Below are 19,791 nucleotides of genomic sequence, written 5' to 3' on the forward strand. Positions count from 1 at the left end.
TAGCTACACTGGCTACATTGTCCTTCAAACCGGAACACAACAGTGACCACACACAACTGCTTGGCGGTAGAGATAGACATTGTGGTGGTACCTACCCAGGCGGACTCTAACATTCGAGAGACCTACAACCAGTAAAGTTTTTCCTCCCAGGACTCGCGAGTTGGAAGCGATGCGCACCGAGGAGCAGACCAAGGTGCTCAGCCTGAAGGCGCAGGTGCAGAACCTGTCCGCGCAGCTCAGCGCCGAGAGCGTGCGCTCCACCAACCTGGCCTCCGAGATCAGGGACACCAGGACGGCGGTCGCCGCCGCTAAGTGCACCATCGATGGGATGCGGTGAGTGATGGCTGTGGGGTCGGCGCTATTTTATCTAGTTTGGGGTCGACGCTACTTATTCAGTGTGGGGTTGGCGCTATTTTAACTGGTCTGGGGTTGGGGTTACTTATCCAGTGTGGGGTCGGCGCTATTTTCTCTAGTCTGAGGTCGGCGCTGATTATGCAGTGTGGAATCGGCACATTTTCAAGGTCGACACAACGTAGATTTGGGGTCAACACAATACCCGTTCTACTTTCTTCCTTACTTCGATGTATAGCCGGCGCAATACATTCTCCCATGTGCCACTACTGTGTGGGATCAACGCAACTCTTGTGATCAGACTTCTATGAAGCGTAGGTGCCACATTCGTATACAACTGCGTTGTGGGGTCGGTGCAACTTTCGCCCTTATCTCCTACCGAGGAACAAGCTGCCATCCCGTGACTATCCTACCATCCTCTCGTACGCATATGCCATTTGAGGAATTTTGTCCTGCGTTATATTCTCCAGGTCGGACCGTGATGCCAGTATGGCGGAGATGCAACAGCTCAAGGCGAAGGTTAAAGAGCTTAATGCCAAGCAGATTGCACTCAACAAAGAGAAGGCCGAATTGGACGCCAAGGTGACGCTATAAGTCATAATTTTGATTACTAATTTATAAGAATGATCACTCTATGTTTGATGACTATATAATCTCAATCAATTTTGTTATAATCGCTACCACCTTTGTCATAATCATTATCAATTTTGTCATAATCTCGTATCAATTTTGTCATAATCATTGTGACAATTATATTGCAGGCTAAAGCTTCCGAAGGCGCTGGCGAGGACGGCAAACTGAATATGATGGAAATTACCCTCAAACAACTGAGAGAGAAGGTAGGCATAAATGGGCATATATTGAGGAGAAAGTCAATATTACTTTGCTCGGCCCGGGAATCGAACCCGAGACCGCAGCGCTGTAGTGGTACTGTAAAGCAACTACTCCACCGAGGCGGTCTAGTTTAGGCAGTACTAAACATAATGTTTGATTTTTTAAGTCAATTTCTATGAAATAATTACAATATTAGTATACACAAATCTTCATGTATTTTTTGTAATTATATATTTAATCCATTGAATATCTTTTAAATACGCTAACGAGTGATGTCATTAATTGCCAAAATTTTTAAAAAATAATTAGAAGTTAGAAATATAAATGTTAAGAGTTACCCCCCTATTCATAGTCGTTATTTATCTAAGGACGGAGCATTACTGTGATAACAAGTCTGTTTCTCAGCTTTGTTTATCTGACAGCCAACTAGATTCAAGTTGTGTCTCAATATTAGTCAATCACAACGGCTCTATGTCTACGCACTGTGAAGGCTGCCATGCCGTCAGCACTGAGAAACAGACTTGTTATCACAGTAATGCTCCGTCCTTAGATAAATAATGTCTATGAATAAAAAGGTTAGAGTTTGCAGCTTTCGTGGGCCCCCCGTGACTACGAAGGATGCAAATTCTTCGAAACGTTGTGAGAAAATTAATTCGCGTAAACATAAGAAACCAATATTCCACAAATTATAATCAAAAAACAAACAATAATAAATTTGAGCCCGGTTATCCGTCCAGGATAGCCTAAGCGGCGATAGCCTAGTTGGGAGTGGAACGGACTGCCGAGACGAATGTCCGCAGGTTCAAATACCAAAGGCACACACCTCTGACTTTTCTAAAATCATGTGTGTATTCTTTGTGAATTTATCGTTCGCTTTAACGGTGAAGGAAAACATCGTGAGGAAACCTGCACATTTGAGAAGTTTTCTATAGGAATTTCGAAGGTGTGTGAAGTCTACCAATCCGCACTACAGCGTGGTGGACTAAGGCCTAATCCCTCTCAGTAGTAGAGGAGGCCCGTGCTCAGCAGTGGGCAAGTATATAATATAGGGCTGATATTATTATTATTATTATTATTATTATTATCCGTCCAGGTGGAAGCGGCCCGAGCTATCGTCGAAACGAAAAAGTCCGACCTGGAGAACAACAAGTCGCAACTGTCCGAGCTGAACGCGACCGTCGACTCGCTCACGGACAAGTGTCAGAAGGTTTGGGAGTTGTACGAGGAGAGGCGGAAGGAGTACATGGAGAGGAGGACCGCGCCCGCAGAGAGTGCCTGGCCTGCTGCAGGTGAGCATCCGGCATGGATCTGTCACCGCTGTACTAACGGACATGCATAATGATGTGTTTTGGTAGGACGTATATCCGCTCGGATAGCGACCGCACACAAGGAGCCGTTCAAGTATTACGTAACGCAATTTTTGAAGATTTTTGCCCACTGAACTACTGGACATGATAATTAACATCTCATGTCTCAGACGACCGCTAAATACCAAACACTTTGTAATTCAAGGTGTTAGTGTTTCTGCTGTTTATAGGTATCGCTTACCATCAGGCGAACGGCAAGCTTATCTCGTCATTCAAAACAATATTTTTTATAGAGTACTTCTCTAACAATGACTGATAAGCGGCGATAGCCCAGTTGGTTGTGCAACGGACTGCCTAGACTAATGTCCGCAGGTTCAAATCCTGTGGGCAAACACCTCTGATTTTTCTAAAAAAAAAATTATGTCTATATTTGTGAATTATCGCTTGCTTTAACGGTGAAGGAAAACATCGTGAGGAAACCTGCATACCTGAAAAATTCTCTATTAGAAATTTTCGAGGGTGTGTGAAGTCTGCCCGCACTACAGCGTGGTGGACTAAGGTCTAATCCCTTTCAGTAGTAGAGGAGGCCCAGCAGTGGGACAGTAATACAGGGCTGAAATTATGATATATTTTTTTCTTACAGAAGCAGAGTGGGGCCCGACCAATGACACGTGGGACACGCCCGCCGAGGACGCGTGGGGCGACGCGCCCAGCACCACCGGTACGTACTGTGATATCTTTCATGTCCACCCACGAGGACAGATGACTGGCAGGAGGTCGCTTCCAATAGCTCGATCTGGAAGTCTTTGAGGGTCCATGTTCAGCAGTAAACATTCTACAGTAGATGATTATTTCTCAAGGCAAAGAAGGCGTTATTGCTATTGTTACAAGGTAGGTTTTACTAGTCTTACGATTTAGTGTCGACATTTGACGACTCTGTGACGTCATTTAAGCGAGGGTCGAGTTATGTACATTGTACAGTCACAGAAGATGAACAAATTCAAAATTTCGCATCGTTTTTAAATTTTGCTCGTGGTAGATATATTTAATACTAGTTGACCCGACAGACGTTGTCCTGTCTTAACTATGAATTTGCAGCGCGCATTCTGTCGATTGCTGACAGTTATTTCAAACAATTGACAGTTATATAAAATTAATATTGTCGTTAAGTTTTCTTTAATTTTCTAATTTTCCGCGCAAATTTTTGAATTTTTTCTTTCATAAGAACCGTCTCCTGACAATAACAAACACAACAAAAAAAATAGTGAAATCGGTCCAGCCGTTCTCGCGTGATGGCGTGACTAAGGGATATAGGGATTCATTTTTATATATATAGATATTTTGTTTCCTTAAGCTTTTAATTTGTGCATATTGTGCCAACCTTTAAATAATTGTTACATTTGCGCAACTTAATTGTATTAGTTTTTATATTTAATTCACAATTATAGTGTTAACAATTGTTGGTGGACAAATAAAAATGAAAAAAAAAAATATGATCCTATATCATTATAACGGTGAAGGGAAACATCATGAGGAAACCTGCACATCTGAGAAGTTCTCTATAGGAATTTCGTAGATGTGTGAAGTCTACCCGCACTACAGCGTGGTGGAGTAAGGCCTAATCGCTCTCAGTAGTGTCGGAGGCCCGTGCAGCAGTGGGACAGTATATACAGGGCTGATATTATTATATCATTGTTGTCCAGCGACGGAGACAGTGGCGGCGGGGGTGGCGGCGGTGGCGGGGGTGGCGGGGGTGGCGGCGGGCGCGGGCGCGGCGCGCTGGCGCTGCGTGTACGAGTTCTCGGCGCGCACGGCGGACGAGCTGAGCCTGCAGCCCGGCGACCTGGTGGCCGACGCGCGCCCGCCGCGCGGCGACGCAGAGCCCGGCTGGCGCTGGGGCACCGCGCGGGGTGACGAGACCGCGCACACTTGCCATATATTTACTATCTATTACTACTCGGGGCCGCTTCCCACAGGTCGACGTGGAGGTCCTTGGGGGAGGCCTATGCTCAGCAGTGGACTTCCTGTGGCTGAGATGATGATTACTACTCACCGACATTTTCAATACAAAGCCAATACACGGTCAAAATCGCTTTTTTCTATCTCAAAAATGGACCAATCAGAAAATATTTTTGGACACGTTTACAATTGATTTTGATTGATACGTTCTCGGAATCGGATTGGAGATTGAGATTGGGATCGTTTATTGAAAATCAAATACGTGGAGATCAGAGCAGTTCCGAACTAATCGGAACCAGTTCCGATTCAGATATATCGGAATGCGTCCCAACGATTGCAAAAAAAAAAATATTTCTATTAATCATTTTCCTTTGGCTTTACTTTAATTAATATTACGTGCAGTACATAATGTCCTGCTAACTATAATAATGAATTGAGTTATAATTATTCAATCTGTTTGTCGATTTTTTTTTTATTCATGAAAAAAATAATACACATACAAATATATTAACTTCTTACATGAAAAAAGTTTTTTTTTTAAATCTGAAAAACCTGATCACAGTTTTCAAAGTAGCAAAATACCAAGCTTTTATTTTCAAAATATTTTTTACACTGTTAACACAGTTTTCAAATTAACAAGATTATCTTAATCATATTGCACAAAAATCACTTACGCAGAAGAAAAAAGAGAAAAAAAACTCAACTTTTCTAACCTTTTTTCCCCACAGGCCAATCGGGCTGGTTCCCGGAGTCCTACGTGGAAGACATAAACACCCCATCATCATACACCACCGACATGGTGGAGCCCATGGAGATCAAAACTCAATTGGAAGGTGAGTTCTCACTATTGACAAAGTCTCGAGTCAACCTATAACTAACCGACATCAAAAAAGGAGGAGATTCCAATTCGACAATTTTTTTTATGCTAATTATGAATTAGGACCATTCATCGAGAGCTCCGTATATTTTGATAGTGTTTTTTTTCTTTTTTTTTAAGAACAAAACACCAAAAATTGATTCCGTTTTCGCTTATATTCATCCCATGTTTGTCTGTAAGAGATTGCCTTGTGCAATAAGACCGCCATTTGTATTTTTTTCTCTTTTCTTGTACTATTATCTATGTCCTTGGTGTACAGTAAAGTATAATAAATAAAAATATATAAACAAATAGGTTGGAACATAATAATTATAAACTACTTGGTGTCCGGTCTATAGCTAGCTATACTGTTTAATGACTAGTGAACCATTGACTTTAAGCATGTCAAGATTTTGTTCAGATTATGAGACGGAATAAACAGAAGTTGAAGCGCTAGTTGCGCCTTTGCTTACCCCTTCGATGTAGCGGCGATAGCATAGTTGGGTGCGGAACGGACTGCCGAGACGAATGTCTGCAGGTTCAAATCCCAAGGGCATACCAGACACACCTCTGAATTTTTCTAAAAATTATGAGTGTATTCTTTGTGAATTTATCGTTTGCTTTAACGGTGAAGGAAAACATCGTGAAGAAACCTGCACATCTGAGAAGTTCTCTATAAGAATTTCGAAGGTGTGTGAAGTCTACCAATCCGCACTAGGCCAGCGTGGTGGACTAAGGCCTAATCCCTCTCAGTAGTAGAGGAGGCCCGTGCTCAGCAGTGGACAAGTATATAATACAGGGCTGGTATTATTATTACCCCTTCGATGAACTTATTTAGTCCCGCTTTGTTCCAGGTATAGCAGAAGTACCCGAACCGGAAGTGTCCAATGACCTCGGTGGCGCTATGCCTGCAGTCGGTAAGTCGAAATCCATCCTTATTTCCACTCACGTAGCGTCTATTTTACAGTGGTAGCAACGCACTACGTTTGGTTTATTCTCATTGTTTAACTAAGGTAAAGGTTAATTGTTTGGACACGTATATATTCTTACTATTATAAAAGCAAAAGTTTGTGAAATGTTTTGATGTTTGTAAGAAGTAATTAAAAAAAAAGTAGTTAAAGCGGCGATAGCCTAGTTGGGTATGGAACGGACTGCCAAGACGAATGTCCGCAGGTTCAAATCCCAAGGGCACACACCTCTGACTTTTCTAAAATCATGTGTGTATTCTTTGTGAAGTTATCGTTCGCTTTAACGGTGAAGGAAAACATCGTGAGGAAACCTGCACATCTGAGAAGTTCTCTATAGGAATTTCGAAGGTGTGTGAAGTCTACCAATCCGAACTAGGCCAGCATGGTGGACTAAGGCCTAATCCCTCACTAGCAGTGGGATAGTATATAATTCAAGGCTGATATTATTATATATATGATAGAATGTGACCAAATATTTTGTTCGAAGCAATGAGCACGTGTCGCATTCTTTCTAGATGGTCTTAGGTTCTGAAGATGCACTCAAGTAGGCCGGTGTAATTGTGGATTTTTTAGATGCGTGTTAAAATAATTCAAAATTCATATCATTTCCATACCTAATCATTTCATATTCATATCATTCTTTTTTCATAAATTTTATGTGTTGACTACATGATTGTAACCTGTTTTGTGTGTAATAAGCAAATAAATTAATAAATAATATTCAAACACTTGTACAAAACTCTACAATATTGTTACTCGACAGTGGTAATATATAAAAAGCATTTACGTCGATATAATTTATACATTGCATTATGTATCGTCATAAAAAATGCATGTTTGTGTTTTTTAAATTAAAACTGTCATAATAAAATGTCAAAACTGTGTTGCGAATGAAAAAGTTTTTTTTATAAAAGAGAAACATTTTTTTACTTATTTTTGTTCGTTATAGGCAGCAACATAAAAGTAAGTTTTTTTTTAAATTTGTTACTACAAAATTTATAAAATGGAGTTTTTTGCATCATATAATTGTCATATTTTTTTGTAATATTGTGTATGTATGTGTATGTGTATGTACGAAATTGAGTTTTTTTCGTCATAAAATAATGTCTATTGCGCAAAAATATTGCTAATTTTAAATTAAAATTGTATTGTTACATGAACAATTTTTTTCATAATGTTGTATATTTTTCATCAAATTTAATCAATTATATTATTGGGCTTGTAAAACTGTCTTATATTATAACATGTATTTTTTTGTATCAAATTGTGTGTATAGGGTTCCATACCTTAAGGTATACCCTTATACAATCGCTAAGTCATCCCTCTATCTTTTACCACCGTTCTTCAAATTAATTTAGTAAATTTATATAAAAAATTGGATCTACAATGTCTTCCAATTGTGAAAAAATAAATGAATTTAATTTTTTTTATCTTTCTTTTGTTTTTTTAGATAGTGTGCCGGGTCTAATATTTTTTTTTTTTATTTTATTTTCTTTATCTATTTTTATTTTACACTTTGTACACATTGTATAGAGGCGAACTATTACTAATAATAATAATACTGAAAATAGTAATCTTCAGTTTTTTTTTTTTAATTTTTCGGATTTCGTACTTAGATAGTTTGCCTGGTCCATGAATTTACGTACTGCCAGAGACAAAGATCTGGAGGTTCAAAACCCAACGTACACGCCTCTAGCTTTTCGAAGTTACTTGTATACTTATCAATTATTGTTCGCTTTAACGGTGAAGGAAACGTCGTTAGGAAACATATATTTAAAAATTCTATACATGATTTTTTAAGGTATATGAAGTCTGTCCGCACTATAGCGTGGTGGACCAACTAAACCCTTTAAGGCCCAGCAGTGGGCAGTATATAATACAGGGCTGTTATTATTGTATTATGTAGTATAGTACTACCTACTCTTGATATTAAATCATTTTTATATTATTTTGATTATACTACCCTGTGTAATCCATTAATTGATTTTAAAACATTCATCGTCCAGTGGTAGAAATTCGACTATAGAATTTGATATATATGTAAAAAATATCTATATATATAAAAATGAATCCCTATTTCCCTTGGTCACGCCATCACGCGTGAACGGCTGGACCAAATTCACTATTTTATTTTGTTGTGCTTGTCATTGCCAGGAGAAGGTTCTTATGAAAGAAAAAAATCAAAAAATTGCGCGGAAAATTAGAAAATTTAAGAAAACTTAACGACAATATTAATTTTACACAACTGTCAGTGGTTGGAAATAACTGTCAGCGATCGACAGAATGCGCGCGTGCATACATAGTTAAGACAGGACAACGTCTGTCGGGTCAGCTAGTTATACATAAATGTTATTTTTCAGCACTTCTCTGTACGAGCTTTAATCATGCCAAATGATGTCAATTCTCACTCCTCTGTGCGCGCAGTACTTAAAAGGAGTACAATTTTTTTTCACGTGTTGGTATATACATTGCGTTTTTTATTGTATTGCTAATATTTTTGTGTATTGTTATGTATTTTACAGGAATTGAATGTGTTTTATATGTCATTTTTTATGTTTTTTATTGTATTTACTTTGTAAACACGAAAGGGTTGAGCTTATGTGACGTACGATATTGAACTCTAATGCAAAGAGAGACAGGAAACATGCTTGTCGAAAGCTCTGCTATTTAGTGGCTCAATCTGATTCTTCTAATCTATTGTTCTTTTGACATTGTCGTAAAATATTTATGTTAAAAGTGAAAAATAATATTTATTCTGTTAATATCCCGCAACGAAATAAATCAAATGGAAGATAGGGAGTTGGAAATATTAATTGTCCACCCTCCATAGAAAAGATCGATGATCAAGGATTAAATGTAATGTATTAATGTGTTCTAGAACTTTCCTTGTTCAACGTAACAATATCCGGGTGGAAAAACAGTAATTTATCAACAGGTTTTGAGCTGCGTTTAATTATCGAGTGCTACACAGGACATCATTGTCGGTGGCCTGACTCATAATAATTGGATCATGTTGTCAAATATTATGAGGTCGGTCAACGACAGTGGCGATCAATAGTTGACAGCAACCATAGATACCAATTTCTTTCGACTGTTATTGTTATGTACCGAAGAAATGCTACCTCAAAACTCCATTTGCATTCGAAATCTATGGCGTTACTAATCAAGAAGTAAGATATTGTCGGTGAGTCTTCTCATAGTGATATTGGGCAGTTTCAACTACCAAGATCATTATGGAGATTGTTAACGGCAGTGGTGATCAACATTTGACAGCGACCAGAGATACCATCCGTTGAAAGAAAATCGATACAAGGGTAAATGCATTGCTTTGTATTTTTTTTTATCTTATTATATGTGTTCGAAATGTGTATATTATTTTGTACATTCTGAAAAACATGTGTCGTTCATTATCATCTGAAGAAATTGCATCAAAAATTCTACGTCGCATCAGTCGGGAGAAACGTAATCATGAAGAAAAATACTGTCGGTGACTCTTGTCATAGTGATATTTGGTTATTATTAACGACCAGTATCATTATGAGAATTGTTAACGGCCGTGGCGATCAAGATGTGACAGCGACCAGATACCATCCATTCTACACATTGTTTTGTGCTTTTACTATATTATTTGTGCTCGAAATATGTATATTATATATAATTTGAAAGACATATTTTTTTCATCATCTTCTGAAGAAATTACTTCAAAACTGATACGTCGCATCAGTGTGGAGAAAAGAAGTTATGAAGAAAAATATTGTCGGTGACGCTTTTCATAGTGATATTTGGTTAATATTAACGACCAGTATCATTATGGGAATTGTTAACGACAGTGGCGATCAAGATTTGACAGCGAGCAGAGATGCCATCCATTCTACACATTGTTTTCTGTTTTTATCTTATTATTTTTGTTCGAAATGTGTAATATTATTCTGTACAATCCGAAAGACATGTGTCGTTCATTATATCCTGAAGAAATTACTTCAAAAATTCTACGTTGCATCAGTCTGAAGAAACGTAATCATGAAGGAAAATACTGTCGGTGACTCTTTTCATAGTGATATTTGGTTATTATAAACGACCAGTATCATTATGGGAATTGTTAACGGCAGTGGCGATCAAGATTTGACAGCGACCAGAGATACCATCCATTCTACACATTATTTTGTGTTTTTATCGTATTATTTGTAGTCGAAATGTGTATAATATTACGAATATTATGAAAGCCTTGTGTCATTTATTGTCTTTTGAAGAAATTACATCAAAACCGATACGTCGCATCAGTCTGGAGAAAATAAGCTATGAAGAAAAATACTGTCGGTGACTCTTTTTATAGTTATATTGTTTATCGGCCATGACCAATATCACTATAGGAATTGTTAACGGCAGTGGCGATCAAGATTTGACAGCGACCAGATATACCATCCATTTTACACATTGTTTTGTGCTTTTATTGTATTATTTGTGCTCGAAATATGTATATTATATATAATTTGAAAGACATATTTTTTTCATCATCTGAAGAAATTACATCAAATATTCTACGTCGCATCAGTCTGAAGAAACGTAATCATGAAGAAAAATATTGTCGGTGACTCTTTTCATAGTGATATTTGGTTATTATAAACGACCAGTATCATTATGGGAATTGTTAACGGCAGTGGCGATCAAGATGTGACAGCGACCAGATATACCATCCATTCTACACATTGTTTTGTGCTTTTGTCATAGTAAAATATATTGTTTTTGAGACTTGTATATGCATGCATGTGTATATGTCTTATAAAACAAAACCTGCCTATTGCCAATTTATTCCACAATTAATTGTCGTTTATCAAGACTACTGTTATCGCCACAATTGTAATTGATTTTTCATAAATGTATACTTTTGTCTTTATATAACGTAGTTAAGTCCACGTATAATTAGGTAAGAAATATTTATAATAAGTGGGCCTATAAATAATACATATTTTATATCTTTCTTGCCCTAGCTGGCTTGTTTGTTTACTTTGTAGTCTTTCATTTATTTTATGGCCAATATAAAATGTCTAGTTATGTAAGCGACTTTATTTAAGTAATAATTAAATATTCTCATATACCTTGACTTAAAAGCGCAACTATGTTCGCCTACGTGATGAATAAATCATGTTATTTTTTTTTTAAATGAAATCTTTACAACCATCGATAAGTCTAGGTTAGGTTTCAGTACGCTTTGAAGTTTTATATGCAAGTAATATTAAGATAGACAACAACAGCGACAGTAGACTGTAGGCATCGGTTTGTAGAAAATCCATTTTGTGTTTATTTTATAAATGCTTCAATGTAGGTTATGTAAATCATTTGCGTCTAAAATATCGAGCAAGGAGACATAATAATCCTTATTCCTTAGTCTCGTTTATTCGAATGCATTGTATGCACGTATTGATTTAAAGGTAATTTTTTAATATGTAAAGAATTTGTGACATGATTGAAGTTTTTTTTTAAATTGTAGAATACTTATAAAATGTTTAACACCTTTACAAATAGAGTAGTTTTCTATATTTTATTTTTGACATAATTTTATATGTAACAATAGTATATGAAAAAGAAATTTATCTGTGTTAATTAGTATCAAAATTAGTTTAAAAACCGTATTAACTTATTCATATTTGTAATGGATTTAGAAAATTCTTAATCTGATAGATTTTGAAAATGTATTTTAAAAAAAGTTGTCATCTACCTTATTATTAGCATTGTTAAAATTATTTTTATGGGAAGAATTTCGTTAATAACATAACGATATGTAATGTTATATGTTTTTTAATCTTTATAATATTACTTTGTGAATTATTATATATTAGCTCCTTTTCAATCAACGTCTCCTCGCAGTAAGTGCATAGCTGAGCACCGGCCACTCCTAAAGATTTTTTTCAACCTCTTAGAAGCGGCTTGCGTCCAGCAAACTCCTGCGACCTTTGTCAATTTTATCCACCTAGGCTATGGGTCCTTTCTTATTTTTTTAGGTCCACCAATGGTTTTCATTGCGTTATATTATAGCTTAATGTAGTGTTAATGAAACACACCAAATTATAAGTAAATATAGTTTGTTCTTCAATACATAAGGTTATAATTTTAAACTAATTGACGTTTACAACCGATGTAGCAAAATAAAAGTGAAATTATAAACGAAGATGGCGTGCGGTTTATAAGTTGAAATAAGGAGATGAAACATGACTAATTAATTCTACTGCCAGCAACCATGTTTGCTTCCCCATCACACTTCTCAAAAATGGATAGGTAGTCTGGAAGAAATCGTCATTTGCGATAACACCGCCATTTTTACTTTCCCTCTGTTCATAATCTATTGTATATTTACTTTTCTATGAGAATTGACGTACAATAAAGTGTTTAAACATATAAATAGCCTTTGGCATTGGCGTATATTCTATAGACACGAACGTTCATATAAACTATTTGTTCAAAACCTGAACTAAAATCACAACCAAAACGTCACTGTTATAACCTATTTATTCACTTGACCAACATAATTTTACTTGCTTGACTAATATTTTTATTCACATCCAGGATAACACTTACACTCCAGTTCTCATATCACGAGCGCCACTCCGTACACAACCACAAGCTGTCAATATTGACCACACTAAAGTCAGTTTGAATAGATTGCAGTTCAATTCATTTGAACACACACACAATAAGTATTCGTCAGTCACATTAATCAGTCTTCGAAACTCCTATAGTTTCAACTAATACCTACTCAGCCCTGTATTCTGTCTACTGCTGGGCCTCCTCTACAAGGAGATTTAAAGACCTTAGTCCACCACGCTGTAGTGCGGGCAGACTTCACATAACCCCGAAACTTTATGGATAATTCTTAGATACATAAGTTTACTCACTATGTTTTCCTTCACCGTTAAAGCGAATAATATCAACCCTATATTACTGTCCCACTGTTGGGCACGGGCCTCCTCTACTACTGAGAGGGGTTAGACCTTAGTCCACCACGCTGGCCTAGTCGGATTGGTAGACTTCACACACCCTCGAAAATTCCTATAGAGAATTTCTCAGGTATGCAGGTTTCCTCACGGTGTTTTCCTTCACCGTTAAAGCAAGTGATAATTCACATAGAATACACACATATTTTTTTAGAAAAGTCAGAGGTGTGTGCCCTTGGGATTTGAACCTGCGATCATTCGTCTCGGCAGTCCGTTCCACAACCAACTAAGTTATCGCTGCTTGTTAAAGCGAATGATAATTGATAAATGTTTCTAGATTCATCTGTGACGTTTGCAAGTCATATTTTTATGTAGTTTACTTGTAGTTTAGATGTGTATCAGGATTTTGTTATGCCGATACGTATTTTAGATATTGAAAAAGAACAAATTTTCTGATTTTTTTATATCACAATTTTAGCCTTCGTGTATAGTAGATCATAGCAGTTTTGTACGCGATAAAATATGAAAGCTAGTTTTATTTTGATAAATGTGTATATTATTACCCCCTTATTCATAGACGTTTTTTATCGAAGGACAGAGCATTCCTGTGATAACAAGTCTGTTTCTCAGTGCTGACGGCATGGCAGCCTTCGCAGTGCGTAGACATAGGGCCGTTGTGATTGGCTAATATTGAGATACGACTTTAATCTAGTTGGCTGTCAGATAAACAAAGCTGAACAAAAAGCAAGCTGTCAGCAATGCTCCGTCCTTAGATAAATAACGTCTTTGAATGAGGGGGTTAATGTTTATTTGTACTATTGTGGGTTTACAATAACTTTCCTATTTTATTTGCTCTGTTATTGTTATCTAACAGCGAAATTTATATTTTGATACACACTGATTAAATGACGTACAACCTGTCAGTGACCATCCTCAGTGATATTGGGCATTGCTTCCTGTCAGTAGTATTATGAAAATAGGCAACGACAGTGGTGACCAAGATTCAAGAAACAATCAAGAACATTAGAAGAATAAATACATTGTCTCTGGCCATCCTCATAATGATGTTGGGCAGTTTTTTATCTGTCAAAACCACTATGAGGGTAGACAGCGGCAGTGGTGAACAAAATTGGACAGCAACCCATTCACTGACATTGCGAAACTCAACAGCAAGCTTGCCACTTTGCGTCAATCAAGATCTACGTATCAACAAACGTAAAGAAGAATGAATACATTGTCTTTCTGGCCATTCTCATAGTGATATTGGACAGTTTTTACCTCCCAAAACCACTATGAGGGTAGACAGCGGCAGTGGCAATCAAAATTTGACAGCGACCATTCACCGACATTACGAAACTCAACAGCATGACTGTCATTTCACGCCAATTTAGATCTACATATCAGCCAACGTAAAGAAGAATAAATACATTGTCTCTGACCATTCTCATAGTGATATTGGACAGTTTGTACCTCCCAAAACCACTATGAGGCTAGACAGCGGCAGTGGTGAACAAAATTGGACAGCAACCCATTCGCGACATTGCGAATCTCAACAGCAAGCTTGCCACTTTGCGTCAATCAAGATCTACGTATCAACAAACGTAAAGAAGAATGAATACATTGTCTCTGGCCATTCTCATAGTGATATTGGACAGTTTTCACCCCCCAAAACCACTATGAGGGTAGACAGCGGCAGTGGCAAATATTAATTCAGCGAGTTTATATTTTTTTAGTTACGTTTTATTTTACATTCTTTCATTTAATGAAAGAATACTTTGCATTCTTATAGTGATATTGGGCAGTGAAACCTGCCATTATAATTATAGAGAAGATTGACAGCAATGATCAATACTTGACAGCAACCATGTACACCATACATTTACATTCCTTATCTTCATTGCTGTGTCGCTTTCATTCGTTAATTCAATAATTATATGTAATATTTGATCTCGTTTCGTCACCAAATTATAAAAAAGAATATTTAACATTAAAAAAGATTTCTTTTTCGTATTTAATTTATATGTAAATAAAAATATCATTGGCACCTATCTTGTGGCAATAGCCAAAATCGTCTCCAAAAATGCTTTTGGTTCATTCGTCAAACTGTTTTGTAGGTAAAATAATCAATTGAGGAGTCGTATCATGTGCGCGTTATTTACCTTCACATATGACGATGACAACTGTTTTCGCCACTCGACACTATTATGCCGGCCAGTTGGAACCGGATATACACAGGCTTATCCCGGAACGCGATACACTTACATGGGCCCCTAGGTTTACCTATTAGATTACCTAGTCACTATTCGGGCGCATACAATATTTTACCACCAGCTAATAATGATGAGGTGATTGCCTTAGCTTGGATATGTCCAATAGTTGTCAACGTGCAAAATTCGTTTCTACAGGTTCTATTCTTAACTATAGCCCATTCGCGTTAGGAAAATAGTAAATCAGTGCAACTAAAGGGTAAAGGTTTAATTGCAGTGCAGTAAAAATTAATATTTATATTTCAAAAGCTTTGAATGGGCTGCCGAAGTGATACGGCGGCGATAGGTTCGCTATCACGTTATGGGACGGAACACGCTAGGTGAAAAGGCGTTCGGTTTGTATTCTTCCTTCAGTGGCAGTCGATTTTGAAATATAGTGAATGGATCTTACAAATCATCTTCTTCTTTATCTAGTTGTAAACTTCCCTATCCTTGAGGTTAAAACGCCTCCTTAGATAATGATTTTGTCACCCACATTGCTATGGAGGGAAGTGGACAATTAATATTTCCAACTCCTCCCTATCTATTTGATTAATTTCGTTGCGGTACATTGACAAGTGTCCCCTGAGACTCGGCGAGCTTCACCGCTCGGTGTCATGCGTGCCACTGCTGATCCTTACAGGAGTTGTAGTGGTGTGAAGGCGGGAAAGTCTCAAATCATCTAACGAAATCGTGGAAATTGGGGACGTTGCATCTATTGTGCCATTGCATATTAGCCTCTATTCTTTAAAAGACGAAAATTTTGAAATTAGGGATATTGCATCTATTGTGCCATTGCAAATTAGCCTCTATTCTTTAAAAGTTGGATTAATGAAGAAATGTTTCCCCAGAAGGTGGAGACTTCTACATAGCAGCATATCCGTACGTGTCCACGGAGCCTGGGGACCTCACCTTCGAGGCTGGTGAGAGGATCGAGGTCATGAGACGCGATGGTGACTGGTGGACCGGCAGGATCGGCATCAGGTAACAGATTTGAGGATGTTGTTTTTAGATTTCTTTTTATTTATTTATATGCCAAAAACAATAAGTTCTTCTCATACAATATTATAATTACCTTAATAGCACTAAAAACGAATTACAGCGAGACCCAAACTATGTTAATATATAAGAAATAACGTAAATTCAGGAAGGTTTGTTGAACATAATTGGATGGGTATTTTTAACCGACTTCAAAAAGGGGGAAGGTTCTCAATTCGACTATATTTTTTTTATGTACCTCAGAACTTTTGACTGGATGAACCGATTTTGATGATTTTTTAAATTTGCAAGCTAGTGCTTAGATGGGTGTGGAATGGACTGCCGAGACGATTGTCCGCAAGTTCAAAACCCAAACACACCTCTGACTTTTCTAATTATGTGTGTATTCTTCCTTAATTATCGCTTGCCTTAACGGTCACGGAAAACATCGTGAGGAAACCTGCATACCTGAAAACTTATCAATAGGAATTTTGTGGGTGTGTGAAGTCTGCCCGCCCTACAGCGTGGTGGACTAAGTCATTCCTCTCAGTAGTTGCATGTTTTATTTCAACTCTATAATCCTTCGCAGGACCGGCATCTTCCCCTCTAACTACGTAACTAAAGACACGACAGGGGAACCCGTGTCGGCAGACCAGCCATCCTCAATTCCTGCAACCATCCCTGAAGCTCCGGAACCACAGCCGCAGTCACCCACTTCGCCGCAACCGCCTGCAGCGCAACCCGCTCCTGAACCTACCGCGTCGCCCCCAGCGCAGGTATGGACTCCCTTAGGGGCCGTTCGAGTGTTACGTAACGCAATTTGGAGGAGGGATCTTGTAAAACGTTACGATGCGTAACAGGCGCGGGAGAGTTCGTACAACGCGTTATGTAAAATTGAATTTTTTATTTAAAAACAATAATGGTATTTTAGAAATTTTTCGGTATTTTGCGATTAAATTTTTGAGTTACATAACTTTTTGGGGGGGTGTTCAGGAAAACGTTACGGCGCGTTACATGGAGGGGTCAAAAATCTTCAAAAATTGTGTTACGTAATACTTGAACGGCCCCTTATTGATTTTCTATACTGTATACTGGTAGGGCAAAGTGACTGCGCCTGATGGTATATAGGATCCAATATAATGTCGACTGACGAGAGATGATTATCCCTAAGTCGATACAATTATGTTGGAACCGGATATACACTGATCCCGGAATGCTTACGTGGCCACTATGGCGGGTTTTCACACCTTGTGTACGGTCGCTATGCAGGCGGATATAAAATATATTCTGCCACTAAGCGTACTTATATAGAGACTTAAAACAGGGTTATAGATATAGGGTCTGTACACACAAGTTTCGTGTTAGATTCAGTTCAAAAATCTTTTCTCCCATCATCGACCTCATATTTTTAACATAATTTTTATGCTTAACAAATGTATACGCTCCTGAGAAATCATAAATAAAATCATCATACTGTAGTATATTTAAGGCATCGTTATATTATTCTGTAATACTTCGTTTTCACCACTTATTAAATCAGGGCAGATTTCACCCCTTATTTATTATGGACGAAAGATTTTTTTGTTTGCATTTCCTACTGTTATTAAATTTTCTTCAATATTTTAAATAATCAAAATATAACTTGTTAACTTTCACGCTAAATTGGATTAATGAATGATTTGTTTCTAACCATCTTCATAATGTTATTAGATAATTTTAACTACAAAATTGAAGGAAAACAGCAGTAGAGATTTGACAGAAACTATTCAACGAAATATCGAAACACAACAAGACTTTAGATCTTAGTAAAAAAAGAATAAACACATTGTCTCTGCCCATTCTCATAGTGATATTGGACAGTTTGTACCTCCCAAAACCACTATGAGGGTAGACAGCGGCAGTGGTGATCAAAATTGGACAGCAACCCATTCACCGACATTGCGAAACTCAACAGCAAGCTTGCCACTTCGCGTCAACCAAGGTCTACATTTAAGCCAACGTAAAGAAGAATAAATACATTGTCTCTGACCATCCTCATAGTGATATTGGACAGTTTGTACCTCCCAAAACCACTATGAGGGTAGACAGCGGCAGTGGTGATCAAAATTGGACAGCAACCCATTCACCGTCATTATGAAACTCAACAGCAAACTTGCCACTTCGCGCCAACTTAGATCTACACATCAACCAACATAAAGAAGAGAGAAATACATTGTCTCTGACCATTCTCATAGTGATATTGGACAGTTTGTACCTCCCAAAACCACTATGAGGGTAGACAGCGGCAGTGGTGATCAAAATTGGACAGCAACCCATTCACCGCCATTATGAAACTCAACAGCAAGCTTGCCACTTCGCGCCAACTTAGATCTACACATCAACCAACATAAAGAAGAGAGAAATACATTGTCTTGACCATTCTCATAGTGATATTGGACAGTTTGTACCTCCCAAAACCACTATGAGGGTAGACAGCGGCAGTGGTGATCAAAATTGGACAGCAACCCATTCACCGCCATTATGAAACTCAACAGCAAGCTTGCCACTTCGCGCCAACTTAGATCTACACATCAACCAACATAAAGAAGAGAGAAATACATTGTCTCTGACCATTCTCATAGTGATATTGGACAGTTTGTACCTCCCAAAACCACTATGAGGGTAGACAGCGGCAGTGGTGATCAAAATTGGACAGCAACCCATTCACCGCCATTATGAAACTCAACAGCAAGCTTGCCACTTCGCGCCAATTTAGATCTACACATCAACCAACATAAAGAAGAGAGAAATACATTGTCTCTGACCATTCTCATAGTGATATTGGACAGTTTGTACCTCCCAAAACCACTATGAGGGTAGACAGCGGCAGTGGTGATCAAAATTGGACAGCAACCCATTCACCGCCATTATGAAACTCAACAGCAAGCTTGCCACTTCGCGCCAACTTAGATCTACACATCAACCAACATAAAGAAGAGAGAAATACATTGTCTCTGACCATTCTCATAGTGATATTGGACAGTTTGTACCTCCCAAAACCACTATGAGGGTAGACAGCGGCAATGGTGATCAAAATTGGACAGCAACCCATTCACCGACATTATGAAACTCAACAGCAACATTGCCACTTCGCGCCAACTTAGATCTACATATCAACCAACGTAAAGAATAATAAATACATTGTCTCTGACCATTCTCATAGTGATATTGGAGTTTTCATCTCTCAAAACCACTATGAGGGTAGACAGCGGCAGTGGCAATCATCATGTCGACAATCATAGACTTATTTATAATATCGGAGCCGCGAGGGAGGTGCGAATATTTACACACATTATTTTAATGTTTATTTTAGTCTCATTTTAA

General features: G+C 37.8%; 1 protein-coding gene across 1 annotated transcript in view; it reads left to right on the forward strand.

The window, feature by feature from the left end:
* Positions 1-19,791, forward strand: part of LOC115450630 (intersectin-2) — a 58,006-nt gene that overhangs the window by 27,668 nt on the left and 10,547 nt on the right. The window contains exons 12-21 of the mRNA XM_037443885.1: positions 151-333; positions 822-933; positions 1,113-1,190; positions 2,279-2,474; positions 3,136-3,213; positions 4,196-4,402; positions 5,180-5,284; positions 6,162-6,224; positions 16,302-16,434; positions 17,018-17,204. Coding sequence (XP_037299782.1) covers positions 151-333; positions 822-933; positions 1,113-1,190; positions 2,279-2,474; positions 3,136-3,213; positions 4,196-4,402; positions 5,180-5,284; positions 6,162-6,224; positions 16,302-16,434; positions 17,018-17,204 — 1,342 coding nt within the window. The remainder of the gene's footprint in view (positions 1-150; positions 334-821; positions 934-1,112; positions 1,191-2,278; positions 2,475-3,135; positions 3,214-4,195; positions 4,403-5,179; positions 5,285-6,161; positions 6,225-16,301; positions 16,435-17,017; positions 17,205-19,791) is intronic.

This window comes from Manduca sexta, chromosome 1 (genome assembly GCF_014839805.1).
Source record: "Manduca sexta isolate Smith_Timp_Sample1 chromosome 1, JHU_Msex_v1.0, whole genome shotgun sequence".
NCBI lineage: Eukaryota > Metazoa > Arthropoda > Insecta > Lepidoptera > Sphingidae > Manduca > Manduca sexta.